Genomic DNA, 19374 nt, shown 5'->3' with positions numbered 1-19374 from the left:
GCCTCATTTTCAAGTCAATATGTTATATATTTGTCTTTTATGTCCTCTATATATTTCGATTTTAAATTAACAAGATAAAGTAAGAGATATGATTACGTACATAAATATAATATTTTTTGTCTAAAAAATTGTCATATTTTAGTTTTTCGGAGAGTCAAACAAAATAAATTTTGGTTGATAGTTTTAAACCTATATATGTATATTAAATTGACATGAAAAAAATTTATAATGATAAGTAATTTGAATATATAAATTTGAATATAAAATATTAAATTAATTTAATTACAAAAAAACAAATAAATTGATTTTCGAAAAAAAGTAAAATACGACAAGTAATCTAATTGATTCTTGAGAAGCGAAATAAGATAACTAATTTGATACATGCTGTAACAATTTTGTGAAATTATAACGCGGGGAATCGAATCCTTACCAACAAAGTGAGAGTTCAAATAGACATCCAACTGAGCTAATAAATTTGAATCAATTATGTGTGGAAATAAATAAGACACGTTCTTTGTCCATTTTGTCCTCCCTTATCTCCTATTCCTATTTATAGATCTACAAAATAATCAAATAATATAACATATTCTAAAACTCTCTTCTTACCAAAAAAAAATAAAAAATATGGCAAATTATGATCGAGCAAAAGATCTCAAGGCCTTCGATGACACAAAGGCCGGTGTAAAAGGACTAGTCGATTCAGGAATAGTTCATATTCCCGAGATCTTTGTTACACCGATCTTAATAGAAAATGAGTCCAGTGTTGAGAATCTTGATTCAGATTCAAACATAGTCAACGTTCAAATTCCAGTTATAGATCTAAAGGGTGTAAATGAAGACGATTTTCGACATACAAGAATTGTTGAAGAGGTTGGTGAGGCATGTAAGAGTTGGGGATTTTTTCAAGTTGTGAATCATGGTGTGCCACAACATGTTATGGATGAGATGATTAGTGGAGTTAAAAAATTTAATGAACAATCAAGTGAGAAAAAGATGGAGTTTTATTCAAGGGATAATTTGAAGAAAGTGAAATTTAATAGTAATTTTGATCTTTATTCATCTAAAGCTGCTAATTGGAGGGATAGTTTAACTTGTGTTATGGCTCCTAATCCACCTACTAATGATGAATTACCAGAAGCATGTAGGTAATTTTTTAGCTAAAACCCTATTTGATGATATGATGTTGATTGTTTGGAATATAATTTATTTCTACGTGATACTGTTTGATTTTTGAAATTTTAACTCTGTGAATTTTGATTAATATTTTATGATAGCATAAAGAAGCTAGTTAAAAAAAAATCTTTAAAATTTATTTGTTCTATATTCAGTCGTGAAGATATTCCTAATTAAAGGATTGAGGATGACCATATCAATGAATTTTCAACCACACATATAATATTTTATATAATTTTTAAATATTTATATACTAACTTTAAAAATATTAATTTTACTATAAAAATTAAATAAATTAACTATCGAATATCAAACTTGTTCTCAAAATTGAAGTGGGAAGAGTCTAGACTTTAAACTAAGCCACTTAGGATACCTTTTTCTAAATTAATTAGCTAGTGGTACCTTTTTTTTAAAAAAATTAATTAGTTAGTGGTACCTCTTTTTAATTAATATTTTATTTTATTTTATTTTTTAAAAAAAGGTGAGTTGAGGTTGGAATTTTTTTTTTGGAAAAATTACATAAATTGGTACATTTTAATATATAATTACTGATTTTAGCAATATTTTTTATTTATTACTATTTATAGCAATATTATGTTAAATATGCAATATGAAATAAAAGTGAATTATGTATGCAATATATATGAATTATAATTGTTTTTTTAAAATATATTATGTTTGTTTGGTAAAAATTTGATACATTGTATTATAAATGTATTAAAATGTGTGATAAATGTATTATCCATCATTAAAACTTGTATTATATGTGAATAATAAATTATTCTTTGTAATATGTATTAAGCTTGTATTATAAATGAATTAAAACTGATTAAGTGAAAAAAAATATATTATTGCTATAAATGGTAAATATTTTTTTACTATAGTATATTTATGTAAGTTTTCCTCTTTTTTTTAGTCTACCTTAAAAGAATGCCGGTTCTCTTTTTTTAAAAAAAAAATAATAATTTTTTAATTTCAACTTTCTGCATGACATGTTTAACAAGGTAAGATTACATGACATTTTTTGTATGATTTATATTTTCTTAATTTACAATCACAAGAATCAAAAGTCTTATTTATTTTTTTAAATTTTATGTCAAGTCAAAATAAGACAAACAAAATGAAACCGAAATTTTTTATTTTTTTATTTTTTATTAGGGAGGAATTACTTCAATATTCTCAACATGTTAGAAAGTTGGGCCATACAATATTTGAGTTACTAGCAGAGGCACTTGGGCTTAAGCCCAATCACTTATTGGGCCTGGACTGTGCAAGGGGCCATTTCATTCTCTGTCATTACTATCCACCTTGTCCTGAGCCCAATAAGACTCTTGGAATCACAAAACATACTGATCCAGATTTCTTCACAATTCTTCTACAAGATCAAATTGGTGGGCTTCAAATTTGTCACCAAAATCAATGGATTGATATTCATCCTGTTACTGGAGCCCTAGTTATCAATCTTGGTGACCTTTTGCAGGCAAGTATATCTAGTCGGTCAGATTTACTGTTTACGTTTTAAAGTTGATACACATAGATATACATATATAATATACATGAATTATACATAATAAATGATTGGATTGACGATTGTTTAAGTTAATTCTTCTAAAATAGATTTACATGTGTTCTAGTCACTAGTGATCTTGATGAAGAGGCGAATCTAAAGTGTTAGGATAGGTTATACTGGACACATCGTTTTCAGTATATTAGTGTATACATGATGGTGTAAATGAAATTATATCGAACGATGTATATAACTTAAACTCATTTTTGCAGCTTCTATCGAATGACAAGTTCAAAAGTGCTGAGCATAGAGTATTGTCAAAACATATTGGGCCAAGGATATCAATTGCATGTTTCTTCACAACTCAATTTCAGCCATTTGATACACTTTATGGCCCAATAAAGGAATTGTTGTCTGATGAAAATCATGCTTTGTACAAAGAAACAACAGTGAGAGATTATGTGACTTATTACAACTCTAGAGGACTTGGGGCTCACCCTGCCCTTCTTCATTTAAGGCTCAATCCGTCCATTTGACACGTCTAGTATATGCTCGGAATATTTGATATGTATCCACTCCTTCATGATTTGGTTTTCGACTCGTGGAATTATCATGTATATTGTGTTTCACTTCTTGATCTCCATTTTCAAATGAGTATATACAGAGAAGTGAAGAAGGATTTATTTAGTCAAATCTTATTTGAGACTGATGCGTAGTTATTTTTTATTTGAGTAATTGCAATGATTGGAAAAGGGTTACTTTTGACAAGAATAACACATGAATAGAAAATTTTGTTTCTTTTGAACCCTAAAAATATGATGTGATTGTTATGAGGTGTGTTAAGTGTTACTATATGAAGCAACACCATTAGGGTCATTTTGCAAACGCGAGCCAGAATTTGAAATTTATGATTGATCATTTGGTCAGAGAGATCAAAAATTATGTATGGGCAAGCTCCATGATATCGAAGCCATTTACAATATATTACTCAAGAATTAGAAGATGGTATCAGTTGTAGACACGTGATTTTTGACCTATCGTCGTTACATATCAAACTTCCTCTATTCAAAAGAATTGAAGTCTTTTAAGGCATTTTTAAAACTTTACTACATCTGTGTTGAGTTCATCATCATGAGTATTTCCTACATCAAGCTCCTTGTTAGCTGATGCTTCTACTTGTGTGTGTTTCAATTCCTCCAACTGCAACAACAATAAAAATATACAACGTTAACACAAACGATTACTATGTATAAGTCCAAACATATCGGAGTCAGCTACATGAATCCTCACTTCTCCGTTTAAGCTCAACTCATTGTCATCATTGTACCAAACAAGACTAAAATCTATTCTCAACTAGTAGATAGATATCACTAATATGTATCTTTCTAGTTCATTGTGCCTCGTCTTTGGCTAAGTCTGCATTCATTTCAAGAAATTGTATATTTTTCGAGACAAGTTCCTTTTATGTGATTTTAGGTCTACCTCATCCTCATTTAGCACTCTCATCATGGACTGGTGCATTTGTAGATCGATGCAACGAAAACAATCATTTGAACTTCTAGAGAGCTTAGATATTACAGTGAACCAAGTCATACCTCTTTGCATCTTTCTTGGTTTTCTTTTATAAGTTCATTATATTTGATTTGCAGCTCTGATAACTCGGCTTGTAGCTTTTCATATTCAGACAGTGATGGACCGCCTAATTTTTGCTGGACAAATCTGAGAGATCAGAAACCAAACGATCGTTTAATATAAGTTCTCTTACAAAGAAAGACCATAAAACAATAATCAGCACAACATGATAAGAAGACACTCGAGTAAAAGCTTTGCGCCTATTAATATGCATGTGTTAGTTTTAGATGAAACCATGATATGATCAGTTTTCCAGCTAACTGAACATTATAGTTACAAGATATGTTATTAATCATTTATAGCATTATGCTTTGAAAGATAATTTTTCACATAGACACAGTCCAAATTGAAAACAACATGCACCTTGTATCATGGGATGTGACAGAGTTTGGTACTTTTTTAAGAATACTTACTCAAGAGCTGAGGAAGGTTTGTCATTCTGCTCGTATAGTGCAACAAGGACTACAATGACAGGAAAAACGTATAAAATGTGGTCAAGATCTTTCCAATGAAAAACAAAACGAAGATAAAAGGTGAGCATTCAAACTAACTTAGGAAGTAATTAGAGACCACCTTTGGTTAGAGCATCAAGAACTCCACTGGCCTCCAAATACTTCCTGAAACCTTCTTTCTTTGCTTCCTTTTCCTGTCAAAAGCATCAAATAAGTGAATTTAACGCAGGAAAGGGAGGCGTCTATAGGATAACGGCACATAGCAGATAAGGTTACAAATAGCACGGAATTTCAAGGTTAAATCCTAGACAGGCTTTGTTACTTAAGCTCTTTGAATCACCATTATTCTAAATTGTCCATATCCTCCATGTAGATTTCTTCACATATATGTGCACTTGGGGGGGTTGTGGGAGGAAGTGTCAAATTTGCAAAAATGGACAGAGTAAATTGCTCTCCCGTTCTCCCTTGTTACACCAAGAGTTTAGTCTCATTATGTGAATATGATAGCAAAAAAGCTCAAGTTTAAAGGGGCACCTGTACCACATATCTCATGCACCAACAATTTTTGTGAACCATATGCTACCTATCAAGTCATCAGTCCACATTTTTCTCAAAATGATATTATCAATCTATTTCACCCACAATGTCAAGTTAGCATTCATCTTCCCCAAATAACACCATGTCATAGTTAGTCCGCACTAAGGTATAGTCACATCATTACCTCGTCAGCACCAAGTTAGTGCAACATGATTAGGTGCAACTGGAAACATGCATGTCTTAGTCAACAGTCTAATCAAACCACAGGACATGCATGCCCTCATTTTCATTGGTGTTAATATCAAATTTTTGAGTATGAGCTTTAGAGGAAGGAAGTTGAGCTCAAATCTTAGCATATTGACACTGGATGTTCACAACATGGGAGGTCAGCTAATGGATAGTACTGCCACTCTCAAATATTTTGATCTCTATCGGCATAAGTACATTGACCATATAATAGTCAGACTATCTCAAACTAAGTGGGACTATTAACATGGTTAAAACAAACTCTTTAAAGTCTTAGACGCAGCATGATACTCATTTCTACCACTATGTTTATATAGAGGTGGTCTCAAAAATAAAAATTTCATTGATATATGGTACTCATAATAATAAAATGATTTAAACCACTTATTGTAAAAACGGGGATTTTACCCCCTTTATCCAAAACTGAATCGATGACAAGTAAGCAGAGCTCTCCGGATTTGAAAAAAAAAAACTTTGCTGACAATTATATATGGAGTATTTTATATTTCGTCAGAAGAATCCTCCAAATATTTTGGCTCTTACTTTAGTTTCAAAACATTTTTGGAATATGAACAAGGAAGAGAATATAGGCTAATTAATTCATAAAAAAAGATATGAGAATTTACCTAAGTAATTGAGCGTGAAAGCCAAATAAGTGAAAGATTCATGTCTGGTTCGAGAACTTGAAAATGGAAAAATTCTTTATCCACTGGCAAGAGAAGGATGAAATTGGGAAGGAAGAAGAGTTACTGCTTTAAATAAGTCAAAAAGATCGTTACAACTTAAAACTCAATCAACTAACCACCTTTCAATGGAGTGTGGAGCAAATGAAAGTCGGTTTTCATGAACTTAAAAGGTTATCCGGCGTGGCCAGATGAGTAAAGGAGACTGCATAGCAAACAATTAACTACTACACACAGGTTTTTCTTATGCATAGAGTGGACATCATCCTTCTAACAGAATACATCTACATATTTTGTTATCTCCTTTTTGTTCATCTATGGATCGAGTAACAGAGATGTTTGTGTACCAAACTAATCAATCCAATCGTAGACCTTAAGTTGGGTATGCAGAACTGCAACTAAACATGCATCGGACTTCACTGAATAAGCCCACTCTCAGAATAGCAGCTATCTACAGTGTTGAAACACTAATCAAACCTAAGAGAAAGACCATACAGACATAGGCACATCTACATTTTTTTAGCTGATGCTGCTGGAGAGATATACTTTTTGATAAATGCAGCTGAACTACGTACAAATATATAGCGAAAAAGTTCTACTTCAGGTCCCAATGTCACTAGAGTAGTGGCTGTAGTTCTGCACTCATTCCCTTCAAACCTTGACTCTGTCTCTGAGTTATTAGATAGACAACAATTAAGCAATTTCATCAACGGATCGGTCTCTCCATCTTTATCAGAATATCCTTGAATGTGTCCCATTTGCGGCAACATTTCCATACGTTCCCTAAAACCCATGACACTCACTTAAAAATAATTTTTTTCCTCTTTTAATCTCGAGTACAAACATGCACATTGATGAGCATGCTCAAGAACACAAATTTAAGTAAGTGGGAGCCGTATACCATTACACACACTATGATGATGGGCAACTACTTGCTATACATACATAGACTTGTCAAAACTGACTCTTTTTAAACTTCCCAATTAGACAAAGAATTCCATTGTAACTAACTACTGAACTAAGAACCAGAAATGGGAGATTATTCTAAGTTGTTAACAACAATGTCAAGCAGTACAAAGAAAACAAACCTTACTCATTTCTTCTTTTATTCTTGAGTACAAATATTCACATTGACAATAAACAAGAACACAAATCAAACTTAGGGATTGAAAAGTACCATTACACACACTTGGTATAAATGCATATATATATACAATAACAACAACACACCCTATGTAATCCCACGAGCAGAGTCTAATGAGGGTGCCGGGTGGGGTATAACACAGCCTTATAAAGGTAGAGAATTGTTTTCGATAAACACTCAACTCAATTAAAACATAAGTATATAAAACAAACACAAAACAGTAGCAGCAACAAAATAATTAGATGCTTGAAGTATATATACATAGACTCATAAAGATTGAATCTTTTTTACTTCCCAATTAGGGAAAGAGCTCCACTCCACTATAACTGACAATTTACAGTAAAAAAAAGAAGCAATTTTTTTTTTTTGGATCAAGAACCAAAAATGGAAGATAATTTTCCAAATTTTTAACAACAATGTCAAAGATTACAAAGAAAATGAACCTTACCATTTCTTTAATTCTTCTTCTTCTTCTTCAATGGGATTTAAGCTACTTCAATGGTGAATTTTGTTTACCCCTTTCAGATAACAGAGTTAGATCCAGTTTTTTTTTCTCTTTTCTAATTTAAACTTTAAAGAAAGTTTTTTTTTATTTTTTCCATGGCTTTGGGCTTACATAGTAATATTCATAAACATGTCCTTCACTTCCCAAAACATAATATTTTTACATTTTAGGGTTATTTAATATTAAAGTACTAATTATAATCTTTAAATATTTTTTGATCCAAAAACAGTATATTATTATTTTTATTTTATTAATTTAACGCTTTGTGAAATGTGTTATGTAGTAAATGCATATCTAATAACAAAGATAAAATAAATATAAAAGATAAATTATTTTCTGATTTTTAAAATTGTGCAAATATTATTGAATACTATTTTTAATATAACGAAGACACAACTATTATAGGACAGAAAATATATATATTTATTTTAGTTATAGAAGGTTTAAATTCAAGCGAAGGGAGAAGTAATTTTTTTTTAATATATCTAAATTTTGAACCGATAAATTTATTTCATACATTACTGAAAAATAAGTAGGTACCTTATATATTGTTAAATTTTAAAGGTAAATTACTAATTTCATTTTTAAAATATTAACCGCGTTAGAAACATTCCTTTACGTTTATTAAACATAGATATACCTTCTGTCTCACTCATGTTACATGACGTGGAGTGTATTTAGGTTTAGTTAGTCAAATAAATAGGTGTTTATAACATCGTCAATAATTTAAAAATATAAACAAATAATTCACACTAAATTTAAGAGCGTTTTCAATATTTTTTTCAATATTTTTTTCTCGTGGATACATATAAGAAACAAAAATCACAATTGAGTTCTCTTTTATTAATTTTCCACTCTGGTCTAACTATAGTTTAGTACTTGTGATTGTTTAACGAACACCAACTGTTCGACAAATTGTCTCTGAAAAAGATTGTAACTTTTTTATAACCAAAATCAAGATTCTGAAATCTGATCAGCAGATATGGAGACCAGTAAAGAGGGAAACGCAGTTTTTCTCGATCGTACTTCTCGTGCTACTAGAGGCAAACGGTAAATCAAGATACCCAATTTCAATCAGTTCATAATTTTTTTGGTTTGGGGTTTGTTTGTTGTGTGTATAATTTTGTGGGTTGAGTTTAATTTAAGTTTATTTGTTGTAAAAATGGGATTTTTATTTGACAGGATGACTAAATTGTTGGATGATGAGGTAGAAGAGGATGAACTTTTCTGGAATCAGGAAGCTCTTAAAGATGTATGTTGTTTTTTCCAATAACAATGTCACTACATTTTTGTGTTTTATTGTAATTGTAGTTAGTAGGTAGCAACTTAAGCTTAATGTTTGTATAGAATTGGAGTCTGACGAGAGTAGAGTGTATGCAGTAGAGAGGTTTTTTCTGATAGACCCTCCGCTCAAGGAGAAGCAACTTTATAAAAGAAAAGATTATTTTTTGAAACTTTGTGGAAAAAAAGATCAATTTTTTTTTCTATCTCGGATGGTTTCTTCGTGAGGGGGTTGGGGGCAGAGGTGGAGCTGGGGTTTGAAACTTATGGGTTTGGGATTCTTGTCTTTTTAAGCCTTGGGTTCTAAAATTAATAATGTGTTCTTATTCAATGAGTTTTTAATACAAATACAGGGTTTGGACCAAAGTTGGGGGGTGTTGTCAGGAGAAAAATATGCATTGACCATGTTAAGTTTATATCAGTTGGTGAATGGTAAGGGGAAATGATAGGAAACAACTATGTCTAATTTAGCTTTAAGAAGTTCAAATAAAGTTGGGAAGAATTGGCCCAAACCATATATTCAGGAGCCTTTCAAGTTTCAGAAAATTTCATCAATTTCTGCACCCTTCATCTGTCTCTTTGTGCCTAGGTATCCACTGTAAGTTTCAGAATAGAATGGAGAATATTCAAGTGATCATTAGGAGTTGGATAGGCATGTTCAGTGAAAACAAGAAGGAATTTGTTAGCTTGTTATTTAGTAGGAAACAGCCAAATGGATTCTGAGTTGGAAAGTTTGTGAACTAAGAAACCAAAAGCTTTAGTATCCGATGCGTGTTTAATGTGGATTATTGAGGCAGATTGAAGTGCAACTGCTACTGGCTTTTAGAGATTCACGTTTCTTTGCTTTCTCTGGCAAGTCCAAAAATAGCATAGAGCACAAAGAAATGATATTTATTTTTTGATAAAGGAACACCAAGAAAATGATGAAAGCTGAAGTTTCTCAAATATGGACATAATTGTGCTTTTACGGAGAATATAACAAAGGACAGTTTCTACTATGTGTTCTTAGGTTCAAATCTTAGCAGAGACAAAAAATGTTAGGTGATTTCTTACTATCTATCTGTCCTAGCTTTGGTGGGCAGAGTACATGATACTTGCTGGTGGTGGACAGACTAGTCGAGGTGTATGTAAGCTAGCCCACACACCATGGTTATCAAAAAAGATATTTTTCCCTGGAATAACTTCTGCCTCTTTACTTTACTGGTCTAAAATAATAATGATAATTATAATAATGCAGCCTCCATTATCCCAGCAGCTCTAGTTTGAGTGAAAATGACTGCGGCCTCCGTTATTCCTAGCAGTAGTAGTTGGAGTGAAATCTTTTACTCAAATCATAGGCCTTGACATCTCGAATCCATGGTTGTAATTGGGCCTGAAGTTTTGATATTTTAATTGGTTTGGAAATCCAGATCCACAAATCTTCCATAAAATATTTGGTTTGTGCTTGTTTGGCAAATATNCCATTACTTTTATTCTCATGATTAACATTCATCGCAAGCATCCAGGAATTAATTCGTTTGGAAATCCAGATCCACAAACCTTCCATAAAATATTTGGTTTGTGCTTGTTTGGCAAATATTGCTAATTGAATTTAATGAGCTTTTGGTTGGATGTAAATCAGGAAGAGAATGACATTGAATATGAAGAGGAAGGGGAAGCTGTGGATGTTTTCGACAGTGACTTTGATGAAGATGTAAGTTCTAAGTGTTCCATTTCTCATCACTGAACCTTTCATTTCACAAATTTTAGTGATGGATTGGTTACTTGTACTGGCAGTTCTAGCTTGGAAGGGTATGTTTATCGATAATTCTGTTCTCGAATGACCTATGTTAAAAATGACTTTCCTAATATTATTTCAGGAACCCGAGCCTGATGAAGAAGGAGAAAATGAACCCGATGACAGGTTTGACACATTCAAGTTGATGGGAAGTGTCCGTTTAGCTCCATATGGATAGTCCTTAGATTTATATTCTTCTCTTTTCTATGGCAGGACACGGACCAAAAAGCGATTGACCTATCCAGGAAGACCGCCTGCAAAGAAGAAAAAGAAAATGAAAGCCCTTACCAAGACAGAAAAGGCACACCAAGAAAATGAAGAAGCTCCAGATCCGTCCACCCCTTCTGAACATCATGGTGCTCATGATGATACTGAAGCAGAAAGAACAATTAGGAAATCAACAAGAACGGCTGTCGTTGTAAAACAAGCTGAAAGGGAAGCCATTCGTGCAGCCTTGCAGGCAACAACAAAGGTAGGGTGCTTGCACTATAATGCTATTTGTGATAGTACAAATAACAAATTATAATTTCTTACATGGCAGGCTTCTTTATTTTCTGGATTTAGGACACAGCCCTTTTATTCTTGTTTATTTATTTAGTTTGTAATCCTGTGCATGTGCTGGTTTTTCTTGATTTCAGAAAGCATTACTGAAATTAGAGTTTGTTTTTATTTTCTACCACAATTCTGTTGATTCACTATCTTCTGATTCTTCAGCCTATAAAAAGAAAAAAGGAAGGCGAGGAAAAGAAGATGACTCAAGAAGAGATGCTTCTTGAAGCAGCTCAAACAGGTTTAAGTCCATTTCCTTACTCTATAAAATTGCTACCTGTGCACTTTTCACTATGATATGTGACCTATCTTTGACAAAATTGGCAGAGGTCATGAATCTGAGGAATTTGGAGCGGGTTCTAGCAAGGGAAGAGGAAGTCAAGAAAAAGGCCATTGTGCATAAAGCAGTTTACAATGGTCCTCAGATACGATATATATCCAAAAACGGCAAGTTCCTTACCATGATTTGGGACCCCTCAAACTGTACCCTCTTTTCTATATCATAAAACATTTAGTTAATGGTAACACACATAAGCAATCACTTTTTCACGAGTTCCATGCCTCAACTATCCATTGTTCGCTTTACTACCAAAACTATCACTCCCTTTGTATCTACACACACGTTGATATTGAGTTCGCCAAATATTTGTTCCCAATTGACAACAGGCGCGTGTAGGCCAACTCAGCATCAAAGTGTGTTTTAATACAAAGGGAGTGATAGTTTTGGTAGGTAAATGGAACAATAGATAGTTGAGGTATGAAACTCGCGAATAGGTGATAGTTTAGGTGTGTGTTTGACCATTAACTCTAAACATTCATATGCTACAGTTGCTTTCATTTGAAATTCTTTTTTGTTTGATTTTTTTGTGAAAAAATTTAGTTGTTTTCCATCATTCCAAACCATGCATGTTAATGGTATCTTTTTCCCTGCAGGTTCTTCCTACCTAGAGTTTGTCAATGGAGCATCTTTTGGTTCACAGATCACAACAACATCCACTCCATGTAATTACAAGTTTGCTATATCCTGTTCCTCTCAGTTACATTTCCCTAACAATCAGCTTCATAGGCATGGCTGATTCCACATTTGCTAAAGTATTTTCAGATGTTCATTGACTGGCAGCTTATGATTATTGACTGGTTTCATATTTACAGACCCCCAGAAGGCAGTGTGTGTGGTTACTGGGCTGCCTGCACGGTAACATGCTCTTTCCACATTCTCTTACTTATTGTTTTTAGTGAACTCTAGCAATCATGCTCGCTAAACTTGTAGTTCTAGCCTATTTTCTTATAAGATTCATCCCATAGAAGGCATCAAGCAGGTGCACAAAATTCAATACAAAAGCTCAAACTCCGTTTAATTAAGAATCTGTCAGTTCTCGAGGTTATCTTGAACCTTTGAACCAATAAGTCTTCCTCCGAGCAGGGCAGTACCCATCAGAGCTACTCTTTTGAGAGAGAGATCTCATTGCAACTGAATGCTCTGCTTTGGTTAGTGGTTACTCCTCCCTTCTCTTATCTGTCAGTTCAAAAGCTCCACCCCAGTAACATCTAGTAGCAACCAGTTGAAACCACAGGTATCTTCTCTGGCTCCTTCTTAAGAGCTGTAAACCTCCAAGAAGACCCATGTAAATCCATTGATGGAACTTCACCTTCTTTGGAGAAGTAGAGAATGCAAATGGAAATTTGCATTTACAGATGCTCTTATTAAAGATAAATCAATGTCTATTTTTCTTCCTTCAGCCTTTTATAAGTGTTTTCAGCTCATCTATTAGTCCAATTTCCTAACTCCACCGGGATCCCAAGATACCTTTTTGTCTCTAAATAGACCGTATGTCTCAGCTCTCCATTGCAGCATCAACATTTGACAAGTTTGCGCCGAGTCTGCTATTGAGCCCTCGTACTTTCCAACAAATCATATTAAACTTCATTTATCCTCAGGTAAGTGTCTGTCCGTCATATAATCTCTTTGGTTTCTGGGATGTTTTGAAGTTTGTCAGAGAACCTTCCATTCAAACATCTGTGCAGGGTGTTAGTGTTTATTCTACTGTCCTCTTCTTCATGCAGATTCTGGTCCTGTCGATGACTATTTCTTGTATTCAACTCTGTGATGTTGTCCATTAAATTATGTGAAATTAGGATTTGGGCTTAACTCACACCCCAAAAGCTAGCTGAAAGGGATGAGGATTTCCCAAGCCTTATAAGGAGTCCACCCATCTCATTAACCACCAATGTGGGACTTTTGTCCTTCTTTAACAAGTTAGTCCAGCAAACACAGCATAACACTTGGATCTCAATGTTTGAGAAGGTGATGGTGGATAGCTGATCTCTTCTTTATGAACCTCTGGATTTTACATGCGATATCTGACCATCCTCCCTGTGTCATTGTGCTTTGCAACCTCAGACACTGTTTTCATATTGTTGAAATCCCATAACAACGATTTTCCTTCAATTCTTGTTTTGCTTCGAGAGCTTCTCCTCCTTTCAGTCCAGATGAATATTTCTGCATCTATTTCAACTTGGCAATAACCCAGATCCTTCTTACGATTTTGGCATATATAGAATAAAATATTATTTCTATACAAGTGCTCTAGAATTAATCTCTGTATACCAACTAATGCCCCGATTTTTAACCAAAAATATTCGAAGTGTACATGTCTTCTAGTCTTCAAAATTACTGTAAGGTCTCCAGGAAAAAGTAACATGTGATGTAGCCTGTTCTGGCTTGATCCATTTGTTTCCTCCCAATCTGTTACCTGTCTTACATTGGTACAGACACGGGTCGAGTCACACCTCCATTTTGGCTCTTCCAAACTATATCTTCCTTGTTTCGTGTCTTACCCTGACTCTCTCTCATCCTCTCTCACACGCACAATCCAATATTGGATCTCTATACTTAGTTTACTTGGATAATATTTCTGTGTTTCAGTAAGCTTCCTTTATTTTATTGCCTAAAAGGAGAGATTGTATGTGTACATGACCTGTTATGTGTCCTAGATGTAATGTCATCTCTTTGTCCACATCTTTTTTTGTGTAATAGTTTTAACTTGGATGTCTATTGTACTAATAACTACCTGTTGATTTCATCATTGATAATTTTTAGGTATCGTGACCCGAAAACTGGGCTTCCTTATGCAACTAAAGAAGCATTTAAAACCATACGTGAACGGTAAGTATTTATTTAACTTAATATTGATTGATGATGAATGAAATACTGTCCTATTATTTCATGGTTCTTGCCTCTTGGTATGATTAAGTCAGAGTGAGTCATACTTGGGTTTTACTATAGAATCGGCTTTTCTAGCAAGATCATGTGCCAGCGATGCAAATCTCGGAAGAGAATGCTATCACACCAGTTTTATGATTTTTCTTGCATTCTTCACTTACATGAACAATATTTTCTGCCTCGTTGTTCATACTTTTGGGATTGAAAAAAACAAAATAAAGAAAAAATACAAGATGGTCTTTACAATGGAAGTAACAGAGAAAATGGCGGAAGGCTATGATGCCTGCTTTCCTCCTTAATTTTCCTCTTCCTATGCTATTGACTTCTACTTTACATTCAGTTTAAGATATTTCTGTAGTTTTACATTGAACAGTGAGTGTTAATGAGAAAGGTAACTATCTATACACAGTGGCCGGAGAATGAGCTATTATTCAATAAGTTCTTCATTTATAAAAGCCCCCTTACTTCTCATTTGTGGTTTCTGCGTAAAATTAGACTACACCACATGAACTTGGGTTACGTTATGGAAAAAGGTGTGTTTGTGCTGTCATTGCAAAGGTTCAGTTCTTTTAGAACGAGTAACCGGATGCACATTCAGGGGTGGAGCCAGGGTGGCAGAAGGGGCTCATATGAACCCCTTCGTCCAAAAAGTACACTGTATATCTAACATCAAACTCCCTTGACATAACTGAGAATCTATAGCGAACCCCCAAAGATTCTGTCTCCGCCACTGCTTATATTACGAAAATAAGGTTTCATATCATTCATAAACTTACTATTCCTCATCTACAGGTTTGCTGAGGAAAGAAGCAGGGCTCGGGAGGAAAAGCGTATGGACGAGTTGTCTCAGGCGATTTCTGGGCTAGGATTTACCTCGAAACGAAAGAGGTCAATAATTTCAAATAATAGAAAAACGTCATATACCCCGCGAGTATTTGATCGTTTCCGCAAGTTTCCTGCTGATGACTCCATGTCTGAGGATTCAGAGTAGACACTATGTACAATTTGATCCTCTTTATTTTTAGCCTAGGTTTGTAGAAATGCAGAAGGTAGTATTTTTTTTTTCTTGATTAGCTTGTATAATTAGTTTTAGTCTTCAAGTGTTTTAAATGACATTTATATGATACGAGCTGTAAAAGCGTAAGAGCTATTTATATAGAACCACCTTCAGCGATTCTCACATCTTCCGATCCTCTACTTAGTTGCTTTGATTACATCGAAAAAATGAAGGACCACATGGCATGTAACATATCTGATTCTGTCGCGTGTTTGATTGAACTCGGAGTTTAATGAAGAAAAGGTACTTTTGAAACTTGGAATTTGTGTGGTTATAAAATCATGATATTAAGCGTTGAATGAAAAAGAATCTTTTATTTTGTAATTCATTCTTAACAAATATATTCTCAAACTTTTAATTTCTTAGAAAGGAAGTTGCGTTTTTTATTTTTATTGTATATAATAATAGTTTCAAATGAGCTATAATAGAGTAACAATGATTAGTAAAAGTTTATATAGTCAAACTAAATTTACATATTAATTTACTAATGACTCTAAAAAATATCTTAATTTGAGGCTAAAAATATCATCTCCTTTTTTTTTATAAAAAGAATAAAATGAGACTTCACTTTAACAAACAAAAGGTCAATTTTGATTGAGACACTTTTTAATACATTCTAATTTTTAACTTTTTTCCATCATCTTATTTGATACTGATATTATAGATCTCTTTCATCATTTCAAAACGAATCTAATTTATAAGTTATAAATTATATATGCATCAAAAAAATTACTAAGCATTTAAAATATTTGATTATAAAATTGGTTATTAACTTGAAACTCCGATAAAAATTTTATAAATTTTAAATTCGACTATGATCGTCGATACAAATTTTTAGATTTTTGCAAGCTACTTCCTACTACTTTCCTAAATAAATTCTCCAACTTTTTATATAAATATATAAGGGGCAGGCAGTCAAATTTATGGACTGTTGAATTGACATGTAAACCACATATTTTTTGGAGGCTGTGGAATTTTTTTCTCCAGCATGCACTAAAAGTCATAATAAAAAATAAGATATTAGCAAATGTGTGGATTATATATTTTTGCATATTAATTACCAAAATATGTATTGACAATATTCCTTATCTACCACGTGCATGTTTATCGAGGTCGAGATCGCGGCGATTCAACGTAAATAAAGATCTGAAATAAAATTTTAATGAAAAGAAGATATTAGATTTGGAATTTGTGAATTTTATAATGGAAAAAAGACTCAAAAACATCTTTAAATTATCGGAAATAGCTTATATTTGTTCTTAAACTATATTTCGGCTCAAATCTATTCTTTCCGTCAAACTATTGAATCAAAACTACTTTTCTTATTAACGAAAGTTATTTTCACTGCCACGTAGACTAAAAATTTCTTTCTAATATCAAATTTTCCCCTCAATACGATTTCACCCGTTTTTCGTAATAGATGAGTAGATTTGTCATCTCCAAAGCTTACAACTCTAGAAAAAACAAAGGTATCCAATTACGCCTCATGTTGTTTCAATATGAAACTGTACCTTTTGTTAATAAGAAGGATACTTTTGATTCAATAGTTTGACGGAAAGGGTAGATACGAGTCGAAATACAATTTAAGGGTAAATATGGGCTATTTTGAATAATTTAAAGATTTTATTTAACCCTTTTCGTTTTTATAATAATCTCAAGTTAATATCGTAATAAAATAATCGATACACAGTCAAATATTATATTCACGTAAATGGGTGATCAAACGGGAAAAAAACTTATCCGTATCGAGTGTTTACACCAAATCAATGCAATTTCCTTTATAACGTGATTTAATAAAGTAAAATTAATTATAAATTTAAACACATGACATACATGTATTGACTTGATATAAATACTCGGTGCGAATAAATTTTACCTGTGATTGAACTTTTATCCTAGGGTCACGATTTGTTGAAGGATGTGCTACATTGATTAGTATAAAAGTTAGCCAGAGCCAAAATCTGAAATTTTGAATTTTTAAATCTTAATCACTTAATTTTATTATATATTCAATAGATTTTTTAAAACGAATAAAATTAAAATTAAAATTATTGAATTCGAAGAATCCATGTCCCATAGACCATAGTGACATACTCTAACTACATCCTAATTGATTAGAAAGATTATTTTTATTTATTTAATTATATCTTCAACGACAATTTAAAAGGCTAATATAATACACCTACTTTTTGACCAAGGTTTATTTATTTTATTTTATTTTTTTAAAAAAAAAATCATGTTGAGTTGTCCCATATATGTGAGACTTGAAATATTTGGTCTTTTTATATTATTAAAACTTTGAGTAAGATATTTGGATAAAGTTAAGCTAAAATAAGAGTTTTAGGTTGGAGTTAAATTTATATGAATATTTAGTAAATTTAATTTTTAATACATACATAAAATTTAGAAAAAAATAAATATAAATTCACATAAACTCTTGTGAATTTATGGATCCGCCCCTATAGGTAGGATTCTTTTCTAGTCCAAGCCCTACATATGAAAAACTTTTAGTAAGAATTGTTTTCTCCGTTAATAAATTTTATGTGATGTGAATTTGAATGAGAAGTCGCGAGTTTATATTGATCTAAGACCTTTTGTTAATCTTAATGTCACTTCAGTTCTTTTATATTCGAATTTTTTTAAGTTCATGTTTCTGTCCCACATATGGTGTGGGACTTCAATACCTTCTACAACACATATCTTTTGTAGCGTGGACAATATAAGATAAAAAATTCAATATCGAAAATAATGAAGTAAAATGGTTCGACTACGATACAATGTAAAAAATTAAGTTATGGGTTTAACTCAATCATAAGAGCTAGTTTTTGAACCTGAGTTTAATTCAAGATTCATTTTTTTTTAGAAAGTATCAGAAAAAATCTATCTGAGGTATTATTTTTCGATATTGATCCCCATATTATATTGTTCATTCTCCATATATTCGATGTGGAAGAGAGGGAGAAGTGGAAGGAATGAAGAACCCCACACCAAATATTGTTAGGGGTGTGTATTTAATATGGCTTAGACATGAATCCTCACCTCTAACTTTTGGGGTTTACTATTGATATCTACTCCTTTCGTCTCATATTAGTTAATCATTTTTTATTTTGTATAATGCTTAAAAAAATCATAAATTAAAAGATAATTTTATTTACTCACCCGTTAAAAAACTTTTATAGAATTTTACAAACAAATATGAATACTTTCAAAAAATAGAATCAATTGCAACAATAAATAAAGCACAAATATCCCCTTAAATTATGACCGAAATTTCAAATACACACCTTAACTAAATTAAGATCCTATTACCTCTTGAACTTATTTTTTGGTAATTTTGTACACTTTTATCTTACGTGGCACACTCCATGACTCCACACAATTGAGGCACGTGATATTTGGATGTCACTGAGCCAAAAAGGTGCACAAAATTACACTGAGGGGTAATATGACCTTAGTTTAGTTATAGTGCGCCTCTAAGATTACAGTCATGGTCTAAGGGGTTTACTTGTACATTTTCCAATATAATATAGAAAGATATAATAAATGCTTTCTTGATTTAATAAGGTGGACAACTAATATGAAACAACTATTTACATCTTCAAACTCTT

The 19374-nt window shown here is 32.5% G+C and overlaps 3 protein-coding genes across 3 annotated transcripts; 2 read left to right on the top strand and 1 right to left on the bottom strand.

The window, feature by feature from the left end:
- The first annotated feature begins 558 nt into the window (after positions 1-558).
- LOC107018211 (1-aminocyclopropane-1-carboxylate oxidase homolog 1-like) lies at positions 559-3485 on the top strand. The gene is made up of 3 exons (XM_015218633.2): positions 559-1145; positions 2332-2653; positions 2953-3485. The coding sequence occupies exons 1-3, from the start codon at positions 625-627 to the stop codon at positions 3214-3216; spliced, it is 1107 nt and encodes a 368-aa protein (XP_015074119.1). The 5' UTR covers positions 559-624; the 3' UTR covers positions 3217-3485.
- A 134-nt stretch (positions 3486-3619) lies between these two features.
- Positions 3620-7992, bottom strand: LOC107018212 (c-Myc-binding protein homolog). Its single transcript, XM_015218634.2, has 5 exons — positions 7823-7992; positions 4886-4958; positions 4726-4774; positions 4276-4399; positions 3620-3880 (listed from the first exon to the last, which is right to left on the bottom strand). Exons 1-5 carry the CDS (start codon positions 7823-7825, stop codon positions 3776-3778), a joined length of 354 nt encoding a protein of 117 aa, XP_015074120.1. The 5' UTR covers positions 7826-7992; the 3' UTR covers positions 3620-3775.
- A 720-nt stretch (positions 7993-8712) lies between these two features.
- Positions 8713-15889, top strand: LOC107016081 (SWR1 complex subunit 2). Its single transcript, XM_015216559.2, has 11 exons — positions 8713-8929; positions 9062-9131; positions 10782-10853; positions 11020-11063; positions 11151-11409; positions 11652-11727; positions 11814-11933; positions 12420-12488; positions 12639-12681; positions 14587-14652; positions 15502-15889. Exons 1-11 carry the CDS (start codon positions 8862-8864, stop codon positions 15698-15700), a joined length of 1086 nt encoding a protein of 361 aa, XP_015072045.1. The 5' UTR covers positions 8713-8861; the 3' UTR covers positions 15701-15889.
- The last annotated feature ends 3485 nt before the right edge of the window (positions 15890-19374 follow it).

Source organism: Solanum pennellii, chromosome 4 (assembly GCF_001406875.1).
Source record: "Solanum pennellii chromosome 4, SPENNV200".
In the NCBI taxonomy this organism is placed as follows: Eukaryota; Viridiplantae; Streptophyta; class Magnoliopsida; order Solanales; family Solanaceae; genus Solanum; species Solanum pennellii.
This window is presented reverse-complemented; position numbering and strand designations above follow the sequence as displayed.

Bases quoted from the DNA above. Each gene is read 5' to 3' on its own strand.
- LOC107016081 (XM_015216559.2), top strand. From the start codon at position 8,862: ATGGAGACCAGTAAAGAGGGAAACGCAGTTTTTCTCGATCGTACTTCT. The intron at 11,934-12,419 runs GCAAGTTCCTTA...TTTTCCCTGCAG, and splicing joins ACGATATATATCCAAAAACG to GTTCTTCCTACCTAGAGTTT. The intron at 12,682-14,586 runs GTAACATGCTCT...GATAATTTTTAG, and splicing joins GTTACTGGGCTGCCTGCACG to GTATCGTGACCCGAAAACTG.
- LOC107018211 (XM_015218633.2), top strand. From the start codon at position 625: ATGGCAAATTATGATCGAGCAAAAGATCTCAAGGCCTTCGATGACACA. The intron at 1,146-2,331 runs GTAATTTTTTAG...ATTTTTTATTAG, and splicing joins GAATTACCAGAAGCATGTAG to GGAGGAATTACTTCAATATT. The intron at 2,654-2,952 runs GCAAGTATATCT...TCATTTTTGCAG, and splicing joins ATCTTGGTGACCTTTTGCAG to CTTCTATCGAATGACAAGTT.
- LOC107018212 (XM_015218634.2), bottom strand. The intron at 4,400-4,725 runs GTAAGTATTCTT...CTGATCTCTCAG, and splicing joins AAACCTTCCTCAGCTCTTGA to ATTTGTCCAGCAAAAATTAG. The intron at 3,881-4,275 runs GTATGACTTGGT...TTGTTGTTGCAG, and splicing joins ACCAAGAAAGATGCAAAGAG to TTGGAGGAATTGAAACACAC.